The sequence below is a fragment of the Squalius cephalus genome, assembly GCF_949319135.1.
Source record: "Squalius cephalus genome assembly, chromosome: 16".
Taxonomy (NCBI): domain Eukaryota; kingdom Metazoa; phylum Chordata; class Actinopteri; order Cypriniformes; family Leuciscidae; genus Squalius; species Squalius cephalus.
The window spans coordinates 10129721-10147556 of NC_137137.1; the positions used below are offsets into that span (position 1 = coordinate 10129721).

General features: G+C 36.2%; 3 protein-coding genes across 7 annotated transcripts; all 3 read right to left on the minus strand.

Moving 5' to 3' along the window:
• Nucleotides 1-4: 4 nt before the first annotated feature.
• mutyh (mutY DNA glycosylase) lies at nucleotides 5-5037 on the minus strand. Its single transcript, XM_079896074.1, has 15 exons — nucleotides 4721-5037; nucleotides 4485-4609; nucleotides 4044-4083; nucleotides 3874-3947; nucleotides 3753-3794; nucleotides 3593-3664; nucleotides 3365-3478; nucleotides 3106-3203; nucleotides 2863-3007; nucleotides 1933-2023; nucleotides 1658-1840; nucleotides 1396-1541; nucleotides 1084-1233; nucleotides 446-487; nucleotides 5-346 (listed from the first exon to the last, which is right to left on the minus strand). Exons 1-15 carry the CDS (start codon nucleotides 4827-4829, stop codon nucleotides 215-217), a joined length of 1563 nt encoding a protein of 520 aa, XP_079752200.1. The 5' UTR covers nucleotides 4830-5037; the 3' UTR covers nucleotides 5-214.
• Nucleotides 5038-5394: 357 nt separating this feature from the next.
• On the minus strand, nucleotides 5395-10564 carry armh1 (armadillo like helical domain containing 1). Of its 2 annotated transcripts, none has more exons than XM_079896657.1 (12): nucleotides 10495-10564; nucleotides 9645-9869; nucleotides 9475-9543; nucleotides 9032-9198; nucleotides 8579-8775; nucleotides 7556-7640; nucleotides 7354-7470; nucleotides 6931-6997; nucleotides 6681-6810; nucleotides 6324-6401; nucleotides 5620-5741; nucleotides 5395-5514 (listed from the first exon to the last, which is right to left on the minus strand). In XM_079896657.1, exons 2-12 carry the CDS (start codon nucleotides 9848-9850, stop codon nucleotides 5508-5510), a joined length of 1245 nt encoding a protein of 414 aa, XP_079752783.1. In that variant the 5' UTR covers nucleotides 9851-9869; nucleotides 10495-10564; the 3' UTR covers nucleotides 5395-5507. The 2 variants fall into 2 exon arrangements, with proteins under 2 accessions (XP_079752783.1, XP_079752784.1); XM_079896658.1 differs by having other exon boundaries at nucleotides 5660-5741; nucleotides 6931-7003.
• Nucleotides 10565-10620: 56 nt separating this feature from the next.
• guk1b (guanylate kinase 1b) lies at nucleotides 10621-17836 on the minus strand. 4 transcript variants are annotated; one of them, XM_079896659.1, is made up of 9 exons: nucleotides 17719-17812; nucleotides 15448-15563; nucleotides 15308-15349; nucleotides 14974-15051; nucleotides 11949-12045; nucleotides 11713-11851; nucleotides 11539-11623; nucleotides 11379-11464; nucleotides 10621-11271 (listed from the first exon to the last, which is right to left on the minus strand). In XM_079896659.1, exons 2-9 carry the CDS (start codon nucleotides 15557-15559, stop codon nucleotides 11239-11241), a joined length of 672 nt encoding a protein of 223 aa, XP_079752785.1. In that variant the 5' UTR covers nucleotides 15560-15563; nucleotides 17719-17812; the 3' UTR covers nucleotides 10621-11238. The 4 variants fall into 4 exon arrangements, with proteins under 4 accessions (XP_079752785.1, XP_079752786.1, XP_079752787.1 ...); XM_079896660.1 differs by lacking the exon at nucleotides 17719-17812 and adding an exon at nucleotides 16124-16329; XM_079896661.1 differs by lacking the exon at nucleotides 14974-15051 and having other exon boundaries at nucleotides 17719-17836.

Consider the following 17836-nt stretch of genomic DNA (forward strand, 5'->3'; position numbering starts at 1 on the left):
ATTTAAAAACAACTGTCTTTTATTCTGTATTCTAAAAAATCAGGGTTATTATACATTTATTATTTACTTAAAAACATACCTCATAACAATGAATTATCGCTTTAAAAATAAAACAGATGTAGGTAATATGTGTTATTATATGTGACTCTCTTGACACAATAGCAAATTTACATGATAACCACATACAGAGAAGCTTCTGTCAACAGGTTTGGCTTTAAGCTGTTGCCTTTGAGGTAGAAAAGAATTTAGAGAGGCTGAGTTGTTTGGGTCCTCCATTAGTAGCAGCACTCTTTGGCTTTTTTATTTTGTTTGACTGTCTCTCATAGCTGGGTTTTCTCTTCTTTTCCTTAAAGAGTGAAATGTCAGGACAGGAGAGTAACATATTTTTAAAATCAATACCAAGCAGTGCAAAATATAAAGCACATGCAAACTCAGGAAAACATACCTTGATGTCCGCCTTGCTTGAAGATTCATAGAGCTTCATAATCTGTGTAATTAAATATACAAGATTTACATACTCAATACACATTTCTTGAACACACAAGTGAATTTAACACTAAACCATTTTATAACTATTCCCAACAAACTCATAACAAAGTCTTTCATTGTCCTACCAGATCTTAGTAAAACTAAAACAGATTTTTTTTTAATTGAAACCTCCAGGTTAGTTTCAGTCAGTGTTATGTTAGTATTTCATTTTAAAGTTTTAGCAATTTTGTTCTGTACTTTTGTCATTTTTATATTTCTATTTCGCTTTAAATAATTTTTATCCCTGTTTTTTTATTTTAGTACTTCAACTTATTTTATTGCAGTTAGTTGCCAAGGCAGGATGTACATAATATAACAAATATTCATATAATATTTATTAGTGCTGTCAAATCGATTAATCGCATCTAACAAAAAATGTTTTGTAAATATTTGTGTACATATTATATACTTACAAACTTTTGTTAGATGCGATTAATCACGATTAAACGATTTGACAGCGCTAATATATTTATATTTGATTTTATTTCATGTCATATGTATTTCATATAGAGAAAGCTTGGCTTTGCTGTGACATCCATGACACAAAACACAAACCTTTTTAACCCCAGTGGATACAGCCGCCTCATGCAGAGCAGATTTACTGAGCCAGCAGGTCTTCTGCTCTCGCTTTCTATCTGACCAGTCAGACACACGCATGGAAAAGACAATGTAGGTTTGATGAATGTGGGAGAAAATATGAACCACCTGACAGAGAACACAGAAGACATTGATGAATATCAAATGCGTGCATTGTAACAAGAAGTGCACAACATGTCCAAAGATGTAAATCATATGTTTGTTAATTAACTTTTGATCAGTTTGAAACTATTCAAAACCCAAGAACAGATGATTTGGGAAAACTCCCACCTCTCCTACAAACTGCACTGAGTGAGTTTCCAGGGATGTTTCCAGCAGTTTTTGCATCATGTCACATATCAAGCCTTTATATTTACTCTCAGAGACATCAGCTTCCAAGAGCATGCTGGGTAGCTCCCACATCCCTGCCAAGAGTCCTGCAAAAGGCAAACACATGCCGGTAAATCCAAAATTGTGCAATTTTATTATATTTTCTGGAAGAAATTACTAATTCATCAAAAAAAGAGTCAAAAAGTCAAAACTGCTGTTTCACCTTTGCTTGGTCTTTGAGCAAGCAGATATTCCATCTCTTCTCCGTCACGCTTACGTTCCACTATACAGGTTAGTGTTTGCTCTGCACGTGGAGCCTTTTTAACAGGCTTTCTTGGATAATTCTGCACCCCCAACTGAGGGTCCCAGTCCTCTGATAGACACAAGTTACAGCTGTCACCGGCCACTGTCAGAGAATATCAACAGACATTAGACAGGGTTTTTAATTTGATGAGCTGATGTATGAATAATGAGAGATTTTTCTTAAACAAGACTTACAACAATTCTCTATGTCAGGAACAGAGTTATTGAGATTTGAGGCAAGTTTACTTAGAAGTCTTTTGGAGTCAATCTCTTGTTTAATGCTCACCTACAATATAAAAGACAGAAAATGTTATGTATAATAGGTTATTTGACAGTTTTAAAAGGAAGTACACATTTAAAAGGAAGGCCACTTTATTAGGTACACCTGTTCAACTGCCCATTAACACAATATATAATCAGCCAATCACATGGCAGCAACTCAATGCATGTAGGCATGGTCAAGACGCTCTGCTGAAGTTCAAACTGAGCATCAGAATGGTTGTTGGTGCCAGATGGGATTTCTGCTGTGAAATTCATATGGTAGGGTCAGAATTTGGCATAAACAACATAAAAGCATGAATCCATCCTGTCGTGTATCAACGGTTCAGGGTGCTAGTGGTGTAATGGTGTGAGAGATATCTTCTTGGCACTCTTTGGGCCCCTTAGTACCAACTGAGTATTGTTTAAATGCCACAGCCTACCTAAGTATTGTTGCTGACCATGTCCATCCTTTTATGAACAGTGTACCCATCTTCTGATAGCTACTTCCAGCAGGATAAGACGCGTCATGTCTCAAAGCTCAAATCATCTTAAACTGGTTTTTAGAACATATACTCAAAATGGCCTCCAGTCACTAGATCTCAATCCAATAGAGCACCTTTGGGATGTGGTTGAATGGGAGATTCACATCATGGATGTGCAGCCGACAAATCTGCAGCAACTGCGTGATGCTATCATGTCAATATGGACTGAAATCTCTGAGGAATGTTTCCAGCACCTTGTTGAATCTATGCCACGAAGAATTAAGGAAGTTCTAAAGGCAAAAGGGGGTCCAACCTGGTACTACTAGGTGTACCTAATAAAGTGGCCGGTGAGTGTATAATGGTGACAGCTGTTCAGCAGTACCTTCGTAAATGCATGACAGTGGGACTGAATGGGACACTGGCTGCAGAGAGGGGATTTTGGGGTGCAGACTCTGGCCCCTAACTCCATCATAGCCTGATTAAAATCTCCAGGTCTCTCTCGGTCAACAAGTGTATCAGCAATTTTCCTGAAATAGGCCAATAATCATCACAATTAAATCCAACATTTTACAACTTAGACCTAAATTTTATGAACAGTAAATCTACTTGATGGATCTTTCAGTACCATAAAGCATCTGTTACAGTGGGACCGCTGCTGTCCGCTCCTATGGCTCGAACACGACACAGAACTCGAATGACATTTCCATCAACTGCACCCGTCACCTGGAGAACAATAAACACCATTGGAACTAAATATCCACAGTGTTTAATACCCTGACAATACAGTGCAGCACCAATTGATTTCAGTTGATCACACAAGTAAATAAATAAAGAACCACATTTGAAAGTGGTCCAAATCAGATGCATCAATAAAAAACAGTTACCTGTCCAAGTGCTATAGAACCGATCGCCCCGGCGGTGTAACGTCCGACCCCAGGCAACTGTTTCAGTAGTCCCGCTGTGGTCTTCGGCATCTGTCCATTCAGTTCTGACACCACCTATTTTAAAGAATCATGCATAAAATATCTTTATAATATGTGCAGATTACATAAATATAAAAAGGCAAACATCTAAATCTTATCTAGATTCTGCATTACTACGTTTAAACCTACTTTCTGAGCGCCTTCATGCAGCCTGCGTCCTCGAGAGTAGTATCCAAGACCAGCCCACATTTGGTTCACTTCCTGCAGGGAGACAACAACGCACAACTGTCAGATGCTCACTATGTCTCCGTCTGTTTATTCTGTGTACGTCTATAGATTTAACTATCACCTCCAGTGTAGCTGCAGCAAGTTTTTCCACAGTCGCCCATCTCTAAAAAATAAAGATGTAGAAACAGCATAAATGTGTGGCAGCTGTGAGAGGAGAAATCACACCTGAGGAGCTCGTCTACCTTCATCCATCTGTTATAGTAGTCTATCACTGTGGCAACTTGAGTCTGTTGTAACATGATCTCTGAGACCCACACTGGCATGAGAAGAAAAAAAAACCCAATTAATTATTTAATAATAAAAAAGGATTTAGGTTATGATCAGCATGACATTAAAACCCTTTGTTTCATACCTGCATATGTCCTGATATTAACATCTGGTTCTGTCAAAGCCTGTATGGATTACAGCATAAGAACAACAATTAGGAAAAAAATCCTTTCTAATTAATCCTTTTTATAAACAGGTCAAGAAAAGGTTAGAATGCAATTAAACAATTTTGTAATAGTGTTTGTAATGGTATTTCCTTCATTTTGAAGCATTAGTTAAGCCACTGACACAATTAATGCAGACAACAGTTGAACATGTTTAATTTAATAATTCAACTTTAACTAAACAATATACATGGTTTTATAGACAGTTCACAGATATGTAATATATTTATTTTTAGACCTAGAATTTTTTTTTTCTGCAGTGTTAAATTAAAAAAAAAAAAAATTCTTAAGTGCAGATAGCTGTACATGATGGGCCCTTTAAATATATATGGTAAATGATGTGCAATATTAGATGCCTTTACCAATGTTCTCCAGGGAAGCTCTCTCTTATTTTGATCATACCACTGCAGAAGGTGAGAGCGGAAAAGAGAGATTTCAGATGGATCATGGAAAAAGTGGTATGATGAAGGATCAGTTTCAGATTTCTCTGATGGGAATAAAAAAAATCAAGAAAAACACAAACATTATAACATTTTAAATGCACACATGGAGTTGCCTTGAAGTCGTGTCTCTCAGTAGCACAAAGAGAACCACTCACCTTCTTTAATGGCATGCTTTGATTTCTTCTTATTGCTGGCTTTGACCACCTCTGTATTTTCTAGAGTCGCTGTCTTCCCCTTCTGCACTGCTGATCTTAACCTGCTCATAGCGCTGCACGAAACTTTCACTACTTCAGATTCAGATCAAGCACAAACTGAAACAAGTACATCAGTCGGGGGAAAACATCAGTGTGTTAAAAAAAAATCACACATTAAAACGTACTGCTGACAGTAAGCAATGGCTGAAGAGATACAGTGAGGGACGCGATCTTTCATAACATGCAGCAGTCCCGTTCCCGCCTTCTGTTTCACTTCCTGAAGGGCGGGGCGTGTTTGAACCAATAGCTGACACTGGAACGCCTCGTCACTGTATATTTAAAAAATGTTGGCGTGGTCAAAAGCCTGTTCTGAGTCTGACTGAATAATGAATCTTCAACCTTTTCAGGCCTCGGAAGAACCCAAAGACAGAGCAGGCTGTTGCATTTCAACCTTGACTTATAACATGCATATAGTATCATATTAATTTGAATAGCCTACTATAATTTGCATACTTTATTATGCTTATATCACATAGCCATTGAAATCTTTTTTAATATATAATTTGTTTTGTAATGAACCCATACTGAAGTGAACCAAAGAAATACAGAAGACTGTTCACTATCTTTGTGACCACTTTTATTATTTTATGTATAAAAACACCATCATCAACAACAAAATACCACAAATAATTTTGTTCTTATTTTGAAGCTTGTTTTAAGCAGTGTTCAAGAATCTGAAATCTGTTCCTCAAGCACTGCAGAAAAATAAGGGGAAAATGAAAGGACATTGTGATACAATCATTTTCAATGGTCAAAATTGAGCATCAATTCAAATAATGATTAAAAAAAAACCATACAACCTGGCCTTTTCTCTCTCGATCTTGAGATTTATCAACTCACCACATGAAATGTTTAATTGATTTGATCGTAAAATGTCAGCTTGAATATCATCCATGCTTAAATGCAGTTCATCAGCATTGTGCTGTAAACAATATGAAGAAAAAAACACATACTGACTGTTTTTTAAGTGAAAACTGCATATTTATATTTAAATTTCTCCATGAGGAAAACAGCTTATAAATCATAGTAAGTTATGTTTTTGAGAATGTAAAAATGCAGAAAGCTTAAAGTGAGGGTTGATTAGGGGTAGGGTTAGGGGATATAATGTACAGTTTGTATAGTATAAAAATCATTATACCGTGGTCTGTCTAAATACTTGATTCTGATTGACTGGAAGGTGTGAAATCAAACCATGTAATGCACAGATAGATATATGAATGCACTGCTTTTATTGAAGTTCACGCACAATTGTGTATATTGTGCTGAAAACATCAATAACAGCTTTAAGTTGTCAATGTTGGCAAATGACCTTGGTATAAGCGGGATAATCCATGGCTAGCTTCACGTCGGGTGGTTCTTTGCCTCCACATTGTGCATTACACTTGTTTGATGCACAGCTAGCTGTGGATTATCCCTTACTTATGTCAATGGAATGTCCCCATAAAAAAAGAAAACCCAATGTGTGTATGTGTGTGTGTAACAGTAAAACAGGAAATGACCTCACCATAAAAGACTCAAACAGTGTGCTGCCCATTGCTCTGCGTACATGCTCTTCCACCACTGGGTACATGCGGACAAAATGCTAAACAGACATTACACATTAATATAGTTTTCTTGCCCAATACTGCATTTACTTATGTCAGATGCAGAATGAACAAATGTGAGTGAGTGAGTGAGTGAGTGAGTGAGTGAGTGAGTGAGTGACAGTGAGTGAGTGACAGTGAGTGAGTGAGTGAGTGAGTGAGTGAGTGAGTGAGTGAGTGAGTGAGTGAGTGACAGAGAGTGAGTGAGTGAGAGTGAGTGAGAGACAGTGAGTGAGTTACAGTGAGTGAGGGAGAGAGGGTGGATGTTTTAATTGTACCTCTAAAGCCAGGCTGGCTTGTCTCTGGGCATCTGCATGTTCCTGGTTACCCATTGCATACAGTAAGTGATGGATCACTCTGAGAGAGAGGAGTTCTTTAGATATCTCCTCACTTCTTTGTGCCAGAATCCTGTAACATTGTGTCAATATACCATACGTAATAAACACACAGATCAGCATGTCTTATAATATAATATTTTGCATGCTGTATGTCATTAATGTGTCCATTGTTTGAAGTCACTGATTTCACCTGATGGTTTTTGCAGAAGCTGCTTGCAGAAGGAGCACAGGGAGAGAATCAGTCATTTTGGCCACCTCTGTATCTAACAAAACACTCAAACTGTTTCAGCTGAATCTTAAATACAACACTGGACTCTCAGATTTATGACTCTCATGACAGACAAATCAACAACTGTGAAAGATGTTAATTCAAGACACAATCCATGTTTGTTTCTCATCTCATCTGCGTCTGCTCCAAATAAATTTACAAAGCCCAAAAGGTAACAATTGAGAGGTTAAATTCATGATGTCTCCACGCTGCAATGTGGTCATAATTCAAAGCAGTATTGTTATTGGAGAACAACAAGTTTCAGTTGCAAACAACAAATACACTGGCAGTTACACAACTTTCATGCCTTGCTTTAATTAAGAGAAAATGAGCAACAGATCATACCATCCAGAATCTTGTGTTTGGGGTTTCTCTCTTTAGCTGGTTTGAGAAAAGCCACCAGACCCCTGAGCAGAGCTGGTCTAACCTCTGATTGCATGAGCTCTGTTATCAGTTCTATGGCTGGAAGTCAAATAAAAGCGAAAATGAAACAATGAGCTTCACAGAAGGGTAGACAACAATGCCAAATTTTTAAATGTACACTTGCCTTCATATTGTACTTCTAAATGGAGGGACCTCAGCCGATTCAGTAAGGGTTCCACTATGCTGTGATGGGCTGTTTTTATAATGGGCTGCACAAAAACAAAACAAAAATTATATGCTGACATTTCATGCATGACATCCAATATATATGATCTAAAACTATTTTAAAACTACAGTTCTTACAGTATATAATTATTTATCATAAATACAGTTTTCATGAGCTCATCATACTATTAGTAAGACTATTTCAAATATTTGTACTTTTAATAATGTATTTGTCGTACGACAGGATGATTAAAGTGAGCTGTAAAAAAGCTAATAGGTGATGTAAAATAGTGATCAGTTATAGCACATACAATGTATACTTTTCACATATTAATGTTAATTTAAATATTGATGTTTAATAAAAAAGATAATGTTACACAAACACAGTAGTGGTGAAAAGTGATGTACATGTATGGCCAAGGAAAATTTACATCTTAACCTTTTATTCCAATATTATTTAAAAAAGTGTTAAAGATTTTATAAGCATATTGCTTAGTGTTTGGAGTGTTTTATTTGTGATAACGCAACGAAACATGCCAAATTGTGCTAACATCTTTTTTGTCCAGGTGGTCAATTATGAACAAGCAAAAACAAGAGAGAACCAACAAAATATTAATAACTTATTATGTTGTAGTCAATGTACCTGTATGATTTTTCCAGTGAGCTTTTTGTTTGTCTATGCATTTTTTTCTGTTGCATAGTAAAATAAAAGCTATAGCTCGCCTTTTTTTTTTCTTTTTTTTTTTGCAAAATAATTTTGTCAGATAAATCATGTTAAGTGTTATGTTCTTCCCTCATTTCTCAAATATTCTAAAAAATATAAAATATTTTCCTCATATCTGAATGGTTTAATCAAATTTCTAGGGTCATTAAAAACAAATAGCCCCTCTAGACATCACTTTTGGCCACTACTATAAATACATAATAAACAAAAGTACTGTTTTCCTCAGGTGTTGATTGTCATCCTGCAACACTGCTGTACCTGAACTATACGTAGAATCTGTAAAACAAGCTGCTGTGTTCTTGGTAAGGTGCAGGCCAGCAGGGCGATCAGGCCCTTGTACACCTGATTCTGGTATTTGGGGTTTCCATGGGCCAAAGACTCTAGCAGGGCGGCGGCGGTCCCCTGAGTCCCCTCCGTCTTAGACTTGGCCAGACATTCAGCTACAGACTTCACACCTGTCAATCAGAGATGAACAGATGCGAGAGCTGAAATAGCTAAGAGAAAATAAGCCTGTGTGTGTGTAAAGTTGTCAGAGCTTGCCTGTCAAAATCCCCAACCTTCAAAACATATCCAGATTGGATCATCAAACTCACAATATTTTATGGAAATGCTGTAAACTCTCATTCCTTAAAATGTCAGGAATGAAAAATGAGCTAGAACTGTTTCGCTTTTTGATTGTTAGTTTGTTGAGCGTTTGTGCAGTGTGAGTACCGTAGCTTTCACAGATAAGCTCTTTATATTTTTGGCCCGAGTTGGCGATGATCTGGAGCAGGTGAAGAGCCTCGGTCTTATCCTCTTCTCTGAGTTTGTCTTGCCCGAGAATCTCAAGCAGGGTCAGCACTCCACCCACCTCCAGAAACTCCATCATGTACTGATGACTGATCGTCATTACATGAAACAAGAGGATACCATGTTAGGATAGAAAGTGTTTCTGTTTTCAGGTCCGTGTGTATTTGCTTTTATTTACGGAAAAGTTGTCATTTTGCATTACATTCTGCATTATTTTCTCTTGTTTTGAAGTTTTACTGCTAAAGCTGAGCTTTTTATTGTGTAAGTTACAGTGATGTAATATAAAGTTTATTGTAGGATTTTAGATTTTTTGTTTTTACTTTGCATATTTATCCTCTAGTACTTAAATTATATTAGTCTTTTACCTGCTATTGGCAGAGAGGAAAACACCCAATGCTCTCAGCTGAAGGTCTAGACACGATCCAAACATGTAGCTGGACCAAAAAAATTAAGGATGCATAAATGGCATTACTGAAAGTTTTAGTCTGAGATTCAGGAGCACAGATGGGTTAAGCATGACCATACGCGTGGATACGTTAGTCTAATCCAGGCAGTGAGCCGAGCAAGGAACAGGCTGGCAACTTGAGCAAACTCAAGCTCCAGCTCAGGGCATGTCTTTCCTGTGTTCTTGGCCAGAAAGTCCCTCAGCATTCGACTACGCACCGTCTTATTGCCCTGGTCCCACTCATGGAGGAAACACATCACCTGACTGATGGATGTCTGCTCTTTACTGCTAGACATGACTCAAGCATTTCACAGACTGTGGAGAACGATGAAAAACATGAGCTAATGTAACATACAAACATATTTGTGCTAATACTTTTGGAAATTATAATTAATAGATTTGGATCATAAATTTTAGATAGCCTATATTTAATAGATTAAGATGAATAAAATCACAACATATTAAAAAAATGCGACAACTTGAAGGCTAACTTACCCCAAAAATAAGTATTATGGGATAGGCCTAGTGTTTGTGAAAACTAACCCCAGTCTCCCTAAAATGTCGATTAAGATAAGCTCATTTAATGTCTGAACATAAAACGGACATTAAACGAAGAATTACACCAAAAAAAAAACTCAGTTACCGCATATTGTCAACTTCTCCATTATAAATAGAAAGACCCGAACGTAATTCATTTTTCAGTATAAATGTTTTGTTTACGGTACTAAAACAGCTTTCGTCGGATTATGGTTGTTGCCCATTTGCTGTAAAGCACACTCAAAAAAGAAAATTAAATTCGTTAACGTTTACTTTAGTATACAACTCTTAACAGCTTTATATTTTGTTTACCAGGTAACAGCGCATTTAGAACACCATGAAACCCATAGACATATCTATGATAAAACCTTCTTATACTGTCTATGGATAAAACCAAACTCACCTTCACTTCCGCAGATGTTTGCGGTTTCCATGGTTGCTGAAGTTTACGGTGTCCGTTTGGGAACATTCGAGGTCAGAGGTGTGAAAATGTTAAGAGGTGTGAATTCATGTTTATAACAGAATCAATGAAGAGATTATTTACTTTATTTATTATTTCTCTTTTACATGAAGTAGAGTGAATTAGTTCTCTTTGAGATGAATCAGAGGGGAAACGAGAATAAGAAAAAAAAAGATAATGGAGAAATGTTTAAATGTAGTTTTAGTTTTATTTTCTTATATTTTATTTTAGCTAAACCAAAAATTACATAATTTTTTATTCAACACAAATTTATCAACTCAAACTAACCATTCAACAGAATAGGCTACATTTAAACCGGTTACCTGAGAGTCAAACATGCCGTAGTTTAGCTCTCTACAAAAATCACAAATATTGAAAAACATTTTTTCTATTATAGAACTAACATGCTGATGATAAACACACTATTGTCATCAATACGCTTACTCAACTTTTCGGTTACCATACAGTTTTCTCCCTCCGTTATACAAGGTACACATGCTCTTGAGAGAGTTTATAGAGATGAGTCCTCCTCAACTGAGACTGAGATGTTTAACCCTTTACGTCAATCGACTTTTTAGAGTCCAACATGAGAACCAACACTATAATTGCACCGTACAAGGCTGGAAAAAAAGGCTTCATGTCCTGTGTTGACGGGCAAAAAGGTAAAAAAGTCCCGTCTATCCTTTCCTATTTCTTGGCATCTTGCACCTTCTGAATTTCCTGTCGGAAAAAAATCAACAACTCATTGTTTATTTATTTATTAAATGAATAAAAATGATGCATGTCATTGTCAACACAATCTTTTTACAGAGATGAAATAATTTTACCTCAACAAGAACACTTTTGAGCTTCTCATAGGCTCCTTCCAGGTCATCATTAATGATTACAATATCGAAAACTCCAGGTTCCTTACCTGCAAAGGAGAAAATGACAAGGGAATAAATGTCTTCTCTCAAGCACAACTGATTTACTGAGAGTGTCACTTACTGAGCTCCATGTCAATCCTCGCGGCCTCCAGACGCTTCTGTAGACTGTCCTCTGTCTCGGTTTGTCTGTCCCTCAGACGCTTTTCCTGTACAAAAATATAGGCCTACTCTAAATCTTCCTGTATTTTATGAGCATTTAAAAGCTGTATAAAACTGAGATCTATTATCAACTCACCAGGATCTCCATTGAAGGAGGCTGAATGGAGATATAAATGGGGTTTAGATCAGTCTTCTTGATGTTTTGTACTCCTTGTATGTCAACATCCAAAATGCAGATGAGGTTTTGTGCCTGAACGTCCTCTATGGATGATTTGCTGCAAGTGACAGTACATTTGATGAGCAATTTCATTTAATTGTTTTGTTGTTATGAACAACAAAAGGATCAGATTTCCCAGAGAAAATGTAGTCTACCTGGTTCCATACATATTCCCAGAAAACTCCGCATTCTCTATGAACTCGCCCTTGTCGATTCCCTCTTGCATGTTCTCTCTGGTGACAAAGTGGTAATCTGGGTTGAGGACAGAAATAAGTGAAGATTAATTGTAAAACCAACCAAATTATGACCGATAATAAAATGCACTTTAGAGCATCGTCAGTCAGTCTGTTGCTAGTTTATCAAATGACCCAAAAGTTTTATTTGACATAGGCTATTGTAAATTATCAAGTACTAGCAAACTATTAAAATAAAATATTTGGAAGAAATAACTTTCAGAGGGTGACTAAATGATACATTTTTGGATGAAGTAAAACGGACAATTCTGAAGTCTTTTCACAGCTAAACAACAATGTTCTATAATGGTCAGCAGGGGGCGACAAATATTTATTTCAGAATCTCCGTTCTTACAAAATGGTGGGAGTAAAACTGGTAACACTTTAGAATAATGGTCTGTCATTAATAAGTAACTATGCAGGAAGTATTGCAGGACTAATGAGTAGTAATACATTAAAACTTCAGCTACTACTATTAACTAATATATAAACAAGCTTAATTTTAAATTTAGTTCCTTATTAGGTAGGCCTAATCAATAATTAGGCTACTTAATGAGATTAGCCTCAATAATAACTATTAACTAACTGACAAATTATTAAGAATATTATCGTGTGTCTGAGACGTAATCAGTCATAACTTTTACTCTGAAAATAGTCATAAAATGCACCACTAATTACTCAAGTGTTACCTAGTGACTCTGCAGGAGCTACTAGTGATCTGGACCATGTTGAGAGTAAAAGAAGACAATTGCTAACGTCTCAGACACATTAATGTTGTGATTAGTAATTAATTAGTAATTACCTATTAGTTCATAATGATGCCAATCTCATTCAGTAATTAGGAACTATCTCCTAAATTCGATATTACTTAATGATTAGTTAAGCTTGTTTCCATTTTAGTTAATAGTCATTAGTCCTGTATTACTTCCTTCATAGTTACTTATTAATGACGGACCATTATTCTGAAGTGTTACCGTAAAAATACAATAATAGTTGGTTTCCCTTATAATTTATAATCACAAACACACACACAAAATCCTTCACGTAAAGCCCATGAGAAAGCTCTAGTGCTGCATTTTGCTGGATTCGTACCATTCGGATGGTTTAACTCCACTACAGCACATCAGACGGGATCTAAAGCGGGGCGGTAATGATTCTGCAGACAACAACAACACAAGACAAATAATTCACAGCTACAGGAGGGCAAAACACTGACATAATCCATGGCAGCACTGCAATGGCCATTAGCATAACAACATGTGTCTGTGGAAAAACATCATAAGAATGACAAAAAATAAAAACAGCAATGGTTGGTTAGTTGCATAAAAATCTTAGATGCCTTAAAGTCTATTTCATCTGTTCATCTGAAAAGTATTTTTCATCTGTTGTTTTTCAGTCTATCCTTTGACCCAGCTAACAAAAATAAGTAGGGCCTACTAAGAACGCTTTGGTCATATTAAAGGAGAACTCCGGTCAATTTTAACATTGAGCTCATTTTTTTGTCAATTTGGAGTGCTGTCAATACAGAGAACAACGACAAAAATCGGTGTTGCCTACACCGTGTTATCCTCTTTTTAAAATTTGCACCCTGTTGACTTCAATGGGGCAATATTTAAACCTGCTTTTAGCCTCTTAACATCCTTGATGTGTCATTACAAGTGCACAGGTCATGTGAGTGATTCCTTCAGAGTGAACACGAGTGAATCTGACTGCAGTAGATGTGAAAGAAATGGATAAAAATGATGTTTATTCAGCCAGCGCACATACCTGTATTTACATCCTGTTTTTGGTCGAAGTCCATAGTAATCGATTGTCGAGTTCACACGCGTGATCATAGGTAACTAAACCTATGCGCGTGAACTCGACAATCGATTACTATGGACTTCGACCAAAAACAGGATGTAAATACAGGTATGTGCGCTGGCTAAATAAATATCATTTTTATCCATTTCTTTCACATCTACTGCAGTCAGATTCACTCGTGTTCACTCTGAAGGAATCACTCACTTGACCTGTGCACTTGTAATGACACATCAAGGATGTTAAGAGGCTAAAAGCAGGTTTAAATATTGCCCCATTGAAGTCAACAGGGTGCAAATTTTAAAAAGAGGATAACACGGTGTAGGCAACACCGATTTTTGTCGTTGTTCTCTGTATTGACAGCACTCCAAATTGACAAAAAAATGAGCTCAATGTTAAAATTGACCGGAGTTCTCCTTTAAGTAATGAAAATGTTAATAAAACGTTAATGTTCCTTTTGAATGTTCTTTGTACATTCTGAAACAAGTAGTAACATTTACAAAAATGTTAGATGAACGTCCAACTAAAACGTTTCAGAAAAAAAAAAAAAACGTTTTTGTGTTAACATTATTAAAGACCAGATAACTTTGAAAGAATATTCTATTAACCTTAATGGAACGCTTTTGGTTCATAACTTGAGAGAAACCAGCCAGAACATTAGCCAAAAAGTTCTTCGAATTTTCCCTGATAGCTGGGGAAGTTATCTGCATTCAAATAAATAAGCAGAGTTTGCCCGAGTGACCTATAACAGATTTAAATTGGCTATACATATTGTTGATTATTTCTTTTCCCAGGCTACCAATTAGACTTGTTCGACTGTCCCAAAAATGAATTTTAAAGGTCTGTTGTTGTGATGCTAATGATTTGTCTCTGTGTGCGTGGGGAAGTGATGTCATAGTTCACATCACATGGAAAACCACTAGGGAACACAGGGGGCTATTTTCAAAGGCTTTTTACTCCAAAGTGCACACTGGCATTCATGTGATGTTAACAATCATAGCTGTCATTTTGGCCTAAAATATAAATGACTTCCAAAGTTTTAGATTTGAGAAAGATGAAAGTAACCCCCATTACTCTCTCGTCACATTAAATATGTGAATAATCAGTGATAACTAATTACGTCCAATAATGCAAAACAAATCTACACCTTCAGATGACACAGAGGATAGGATGTCTGCTACAGGAAGTAATGTAGCCCCCAGAAGCATTGGGAGACAATTCAGCCCTATAGAGAAAACAACAAAGGCACATTGGGGAATAAAAAGAGAAATTTACCCCTGTGGCGATATGTTTGGAAATGAATGTAAACAGTTCACTTGGGAGTAAGAAGCAGCAAAGGAGTGTGAGTAAGACAGTTTTGGGTAGAGGACCTTTCGAATTGAATGGGAATTTAGGGATGGGGGGGTGGAGGGGGCTTTTTGTTTCACTGATAAAGCAAGCCTTTCAATTAGTATGGTTGTGAAGTGGAAATCCTGCCCTACCTTTTCCATCTTCCTCTCCTGGCCGAGGATTTCTGGTGGTGTCTGCAGAAAAAAAAGGGAGTTCAAGTTATCAAACTATTCATTCAGAATTCTTGGCATCTGGTTACTTGTCTTTTGGTGTCTGTAATGCTGATACATACGAGAGACGCTGAATCCAAAAACCCCTTCATATTCCTTCATGAGTCTCTTCAACAGGGTGCTTTTCCCAGCTCCTGATGGACCGCTCAGAACTACAGGCCTGGGTCCTGACATTTCTCTGCGAGAGAATCAAAACAGATGCATGTGTTGTGTGCATGTGACATGTTGGTTTGAAGCCACTTACTGTATGATATGCTGAACTTTCACTGACTTGATTTTTGGTCAGTAAATACACAACATTTCAATGAGTCGCAAGTCTGTTCTAGGGTTGTCAAGAAATATAAAATATGCTCATCAAGGCTGCATTTATTTGATCAAATATACAGTAAAACCAGTCATATTGTGAAATATTATTACAAAATAAAATATTTCAATATGTAATTTATTCCTGTGATTGCAACCAGTCTTACTCCAGTCTTCAGTGTCACATGATTCTTCAGAAATCATTCTAATATGCCGATTTGGTTAATAAGAAACGGTTAATAAGAAACATTTCTTATTATTATCAATGTTGAAAACAGCTTAATATTTTTGTGGAAACCCAGATATTAATATTTCAAGATTCTTTGATGATTAGAAAGTTCAAAAGAACAGCATTTATTTGAAACAGAAGAATATTGTAATATTATACATTATATTTAAACTTAAACTTAATAAATAATAAAAAATCTTACTGACCCCAAACTTTTGAATGGTAGCGTGATTAAATGCAAACAAATGCTATCAATATTACATAAACAGGACAGCAAAATAAAAAGGCATATCAACTTTTACAATTGAGGTGAAATACTTCCCATATCTTTTGACATCAGACATTCGTCCAATCAGACTCTATACAGTATTTTGGCGAACTCTACTGTATTTCGTCAGCATTCCATCTGTCACTATACCAAGCAGCCAAATTAGATTTGGACAGGTTGCGTGACATGTCTTCATTACCAAAAACCTAAACAAGTAAATGTTTACATTTGGAAATAGAATACATTAAATATGGGTTCACTTGCAATGAGGATTTTGCGCTGTACATATGACTATGAAATTATCGAAATTCAATAATAGTTTTAGAGATATACTGTAGCATGCTACAATCTGACATTTAGTGCTATAAAATATGTATTTAAGAGTAATTTATACTTAAAAGTATATCAAAATCTTTATTATTAAATCACATCCCAAAAAAAAAAAAAAAAAAACTTCCATATTGAACATGGATTAGGTCAAGCAGGACGCTTTTTTCTTGGTGCCCAGTAGAGAGAGAGAGAGAGAGAGTGCTGTAAGCTAGAGAAGCTGACATGGACAGACACTGAGCTTATTGCACGGCTGCGTCTCTCCAACAGAGAAGCTCAGGAACTAATCCACTGATCCGGGTGATTAGTGATTCTGTTTTAAGGTCAGTGGACTGGGCCTTGTAATGGAGAGCAGGACAGATGAAGAAAAACAGAACAAGACAATTTCCCAATTTTCGAAGAAATATTATTATATCTTTTTTACTTTCTTTTTTTAGCATAGTTTATAAAGCAGAATGGAAGCATGTAAGTCCGGATTTAACGTAACTTTAAAAATGTCAAATTTTTTGATGTTCTGGGCAGCTCAAAACAGATAAAAACCTATATTTTAAAAAATAATGTGCCTTTAATGCAATTTTGCTAAGTATTTACATGATTTAGATGATAGCAAAGGATTTACATGTTAATGTCAAGTACCATGAAAATGTCTTAATGAAGTCAGGTTAGGCCAATGAAGAGGATTACCCAACATAAGCCAAATGACAAAGTCCCAGTGACCTGATGCCTGTCTCAATGTTTTCTTCAATGTCTGAATCATTTCCGGTCCATTTTTTTTAGGAACTCTGCAGGAGACTAAACAAACCAACTGGACACACAATCTGATCTGGGAAAATGCTAAATAAACATACAGTTGTCTCCTAGCGATTCTCACGTTGACTGCTCTCTGTTTATTCTATCAAAAATCCCTGTTATGGACCTCCTTGAAACTTGATATTTTGACTAATGTATGAATACAAATGAATATGCTTTTAATTTTTGCTAATTAAATAATAAAACAAATTATAAAAGAATGGCAAATAAAATAAAATAAATGAACAAATAAAATAAAATAAAAATAATAAAATCCAGTACATATGTGTGTCTGGTAATTCTTTTCAGATTAAACATATACCTTAATTTACATCACAAAAAAAAACATACATTTTGACCTCTAAATTTTGAACACTAAAAAAAAAAGAAAAAAAAAAAAAAGAAAACTGTTCTTACCTTGTCTGTGTAGTTTAGAAGGTGAAGTGACTATGTAAGTGTGTGTTTCTAACGGACTAACTGCCACAGCTTACTGCCAGCTACAATTACCACCTCCTCCGTTGACTCTCAGCCAATC

What these genes read in the sequence shown, in the direction of transcription:
- mutyh (XM_079896074.1), bottom strand. Translation starts at nt 4,829, where the DNA reads ATGAGCAGGTTAAGATCAGCAGTGCAGAAGGGGAAGACAGCGACTCTA. An exon ending in GTTCTATAGCACTTGGACAG is followed by an intron (nt 3,204 to 3,364) that starts GTAACTGTTTTT and finishes ATTGTTCTCCAG; the next exon opens with GTGACGGGTGCAGTTGATGG. An exon ending in ACTGTAACAGATGCTTTATG is followed by an intron (nt 3,008 to 3,105) that starts GTACTGAAAGAT and finishes GGCCTATTTCAG; the next exon opens with GAAAATTGCTGATACACTTG.
- armh1 (XM_079896657.1), bottom strand. Translation starts at nt 9,850, where the DNA reads ATGTCTAGCAGTAAAGAGCAGACATCCATCAGTCAGGTGATGTGTTTC. An exon ending in AGATTCTACGTATAGTTCAG is followed by an intron (nt 7,641 to 8,578) that starts GTACAGCAGTGT and finishes GTTTTTGTGCAG; the next exon opens with CCCATTATAAAAACAGCCCA. An exon ending in AAGCCAGCCTGGCTTTAGAG is followed by an intron (nt 6,402 to 6,680) that starts GTACAATTAAAA and finishes ATGTCTGTTTAG; the next exon opens with CATTTTGTCCGCATGTACCC.
- guk1b (XM_079896659.1), bottom strand. Translation starts at nt 15,559, where the DNA reads ATGTCAGGACCCAGGCCTGTAGTTCTGAGCGGTCCATCAGGAGCTGGG. An exon ending in GAGGATTGACATGGAGCTCA is followed by an intron (nt 11,465 to 11,538) that starts GTAAGTGACACT and finishes TCTCCTTTGCAG; the next exon opens with GTAAGGAACCTGGAGTTTTC. An exon ending in TCAAAAGTGTTCTTGTTGAG is followed by an intron (nt 11,272 to 11,378) that starts GTAAAATTATTT and finishes TTTTTCCGACAG; the next exon opens with GAAATTCAGAAGGTGCAAGA.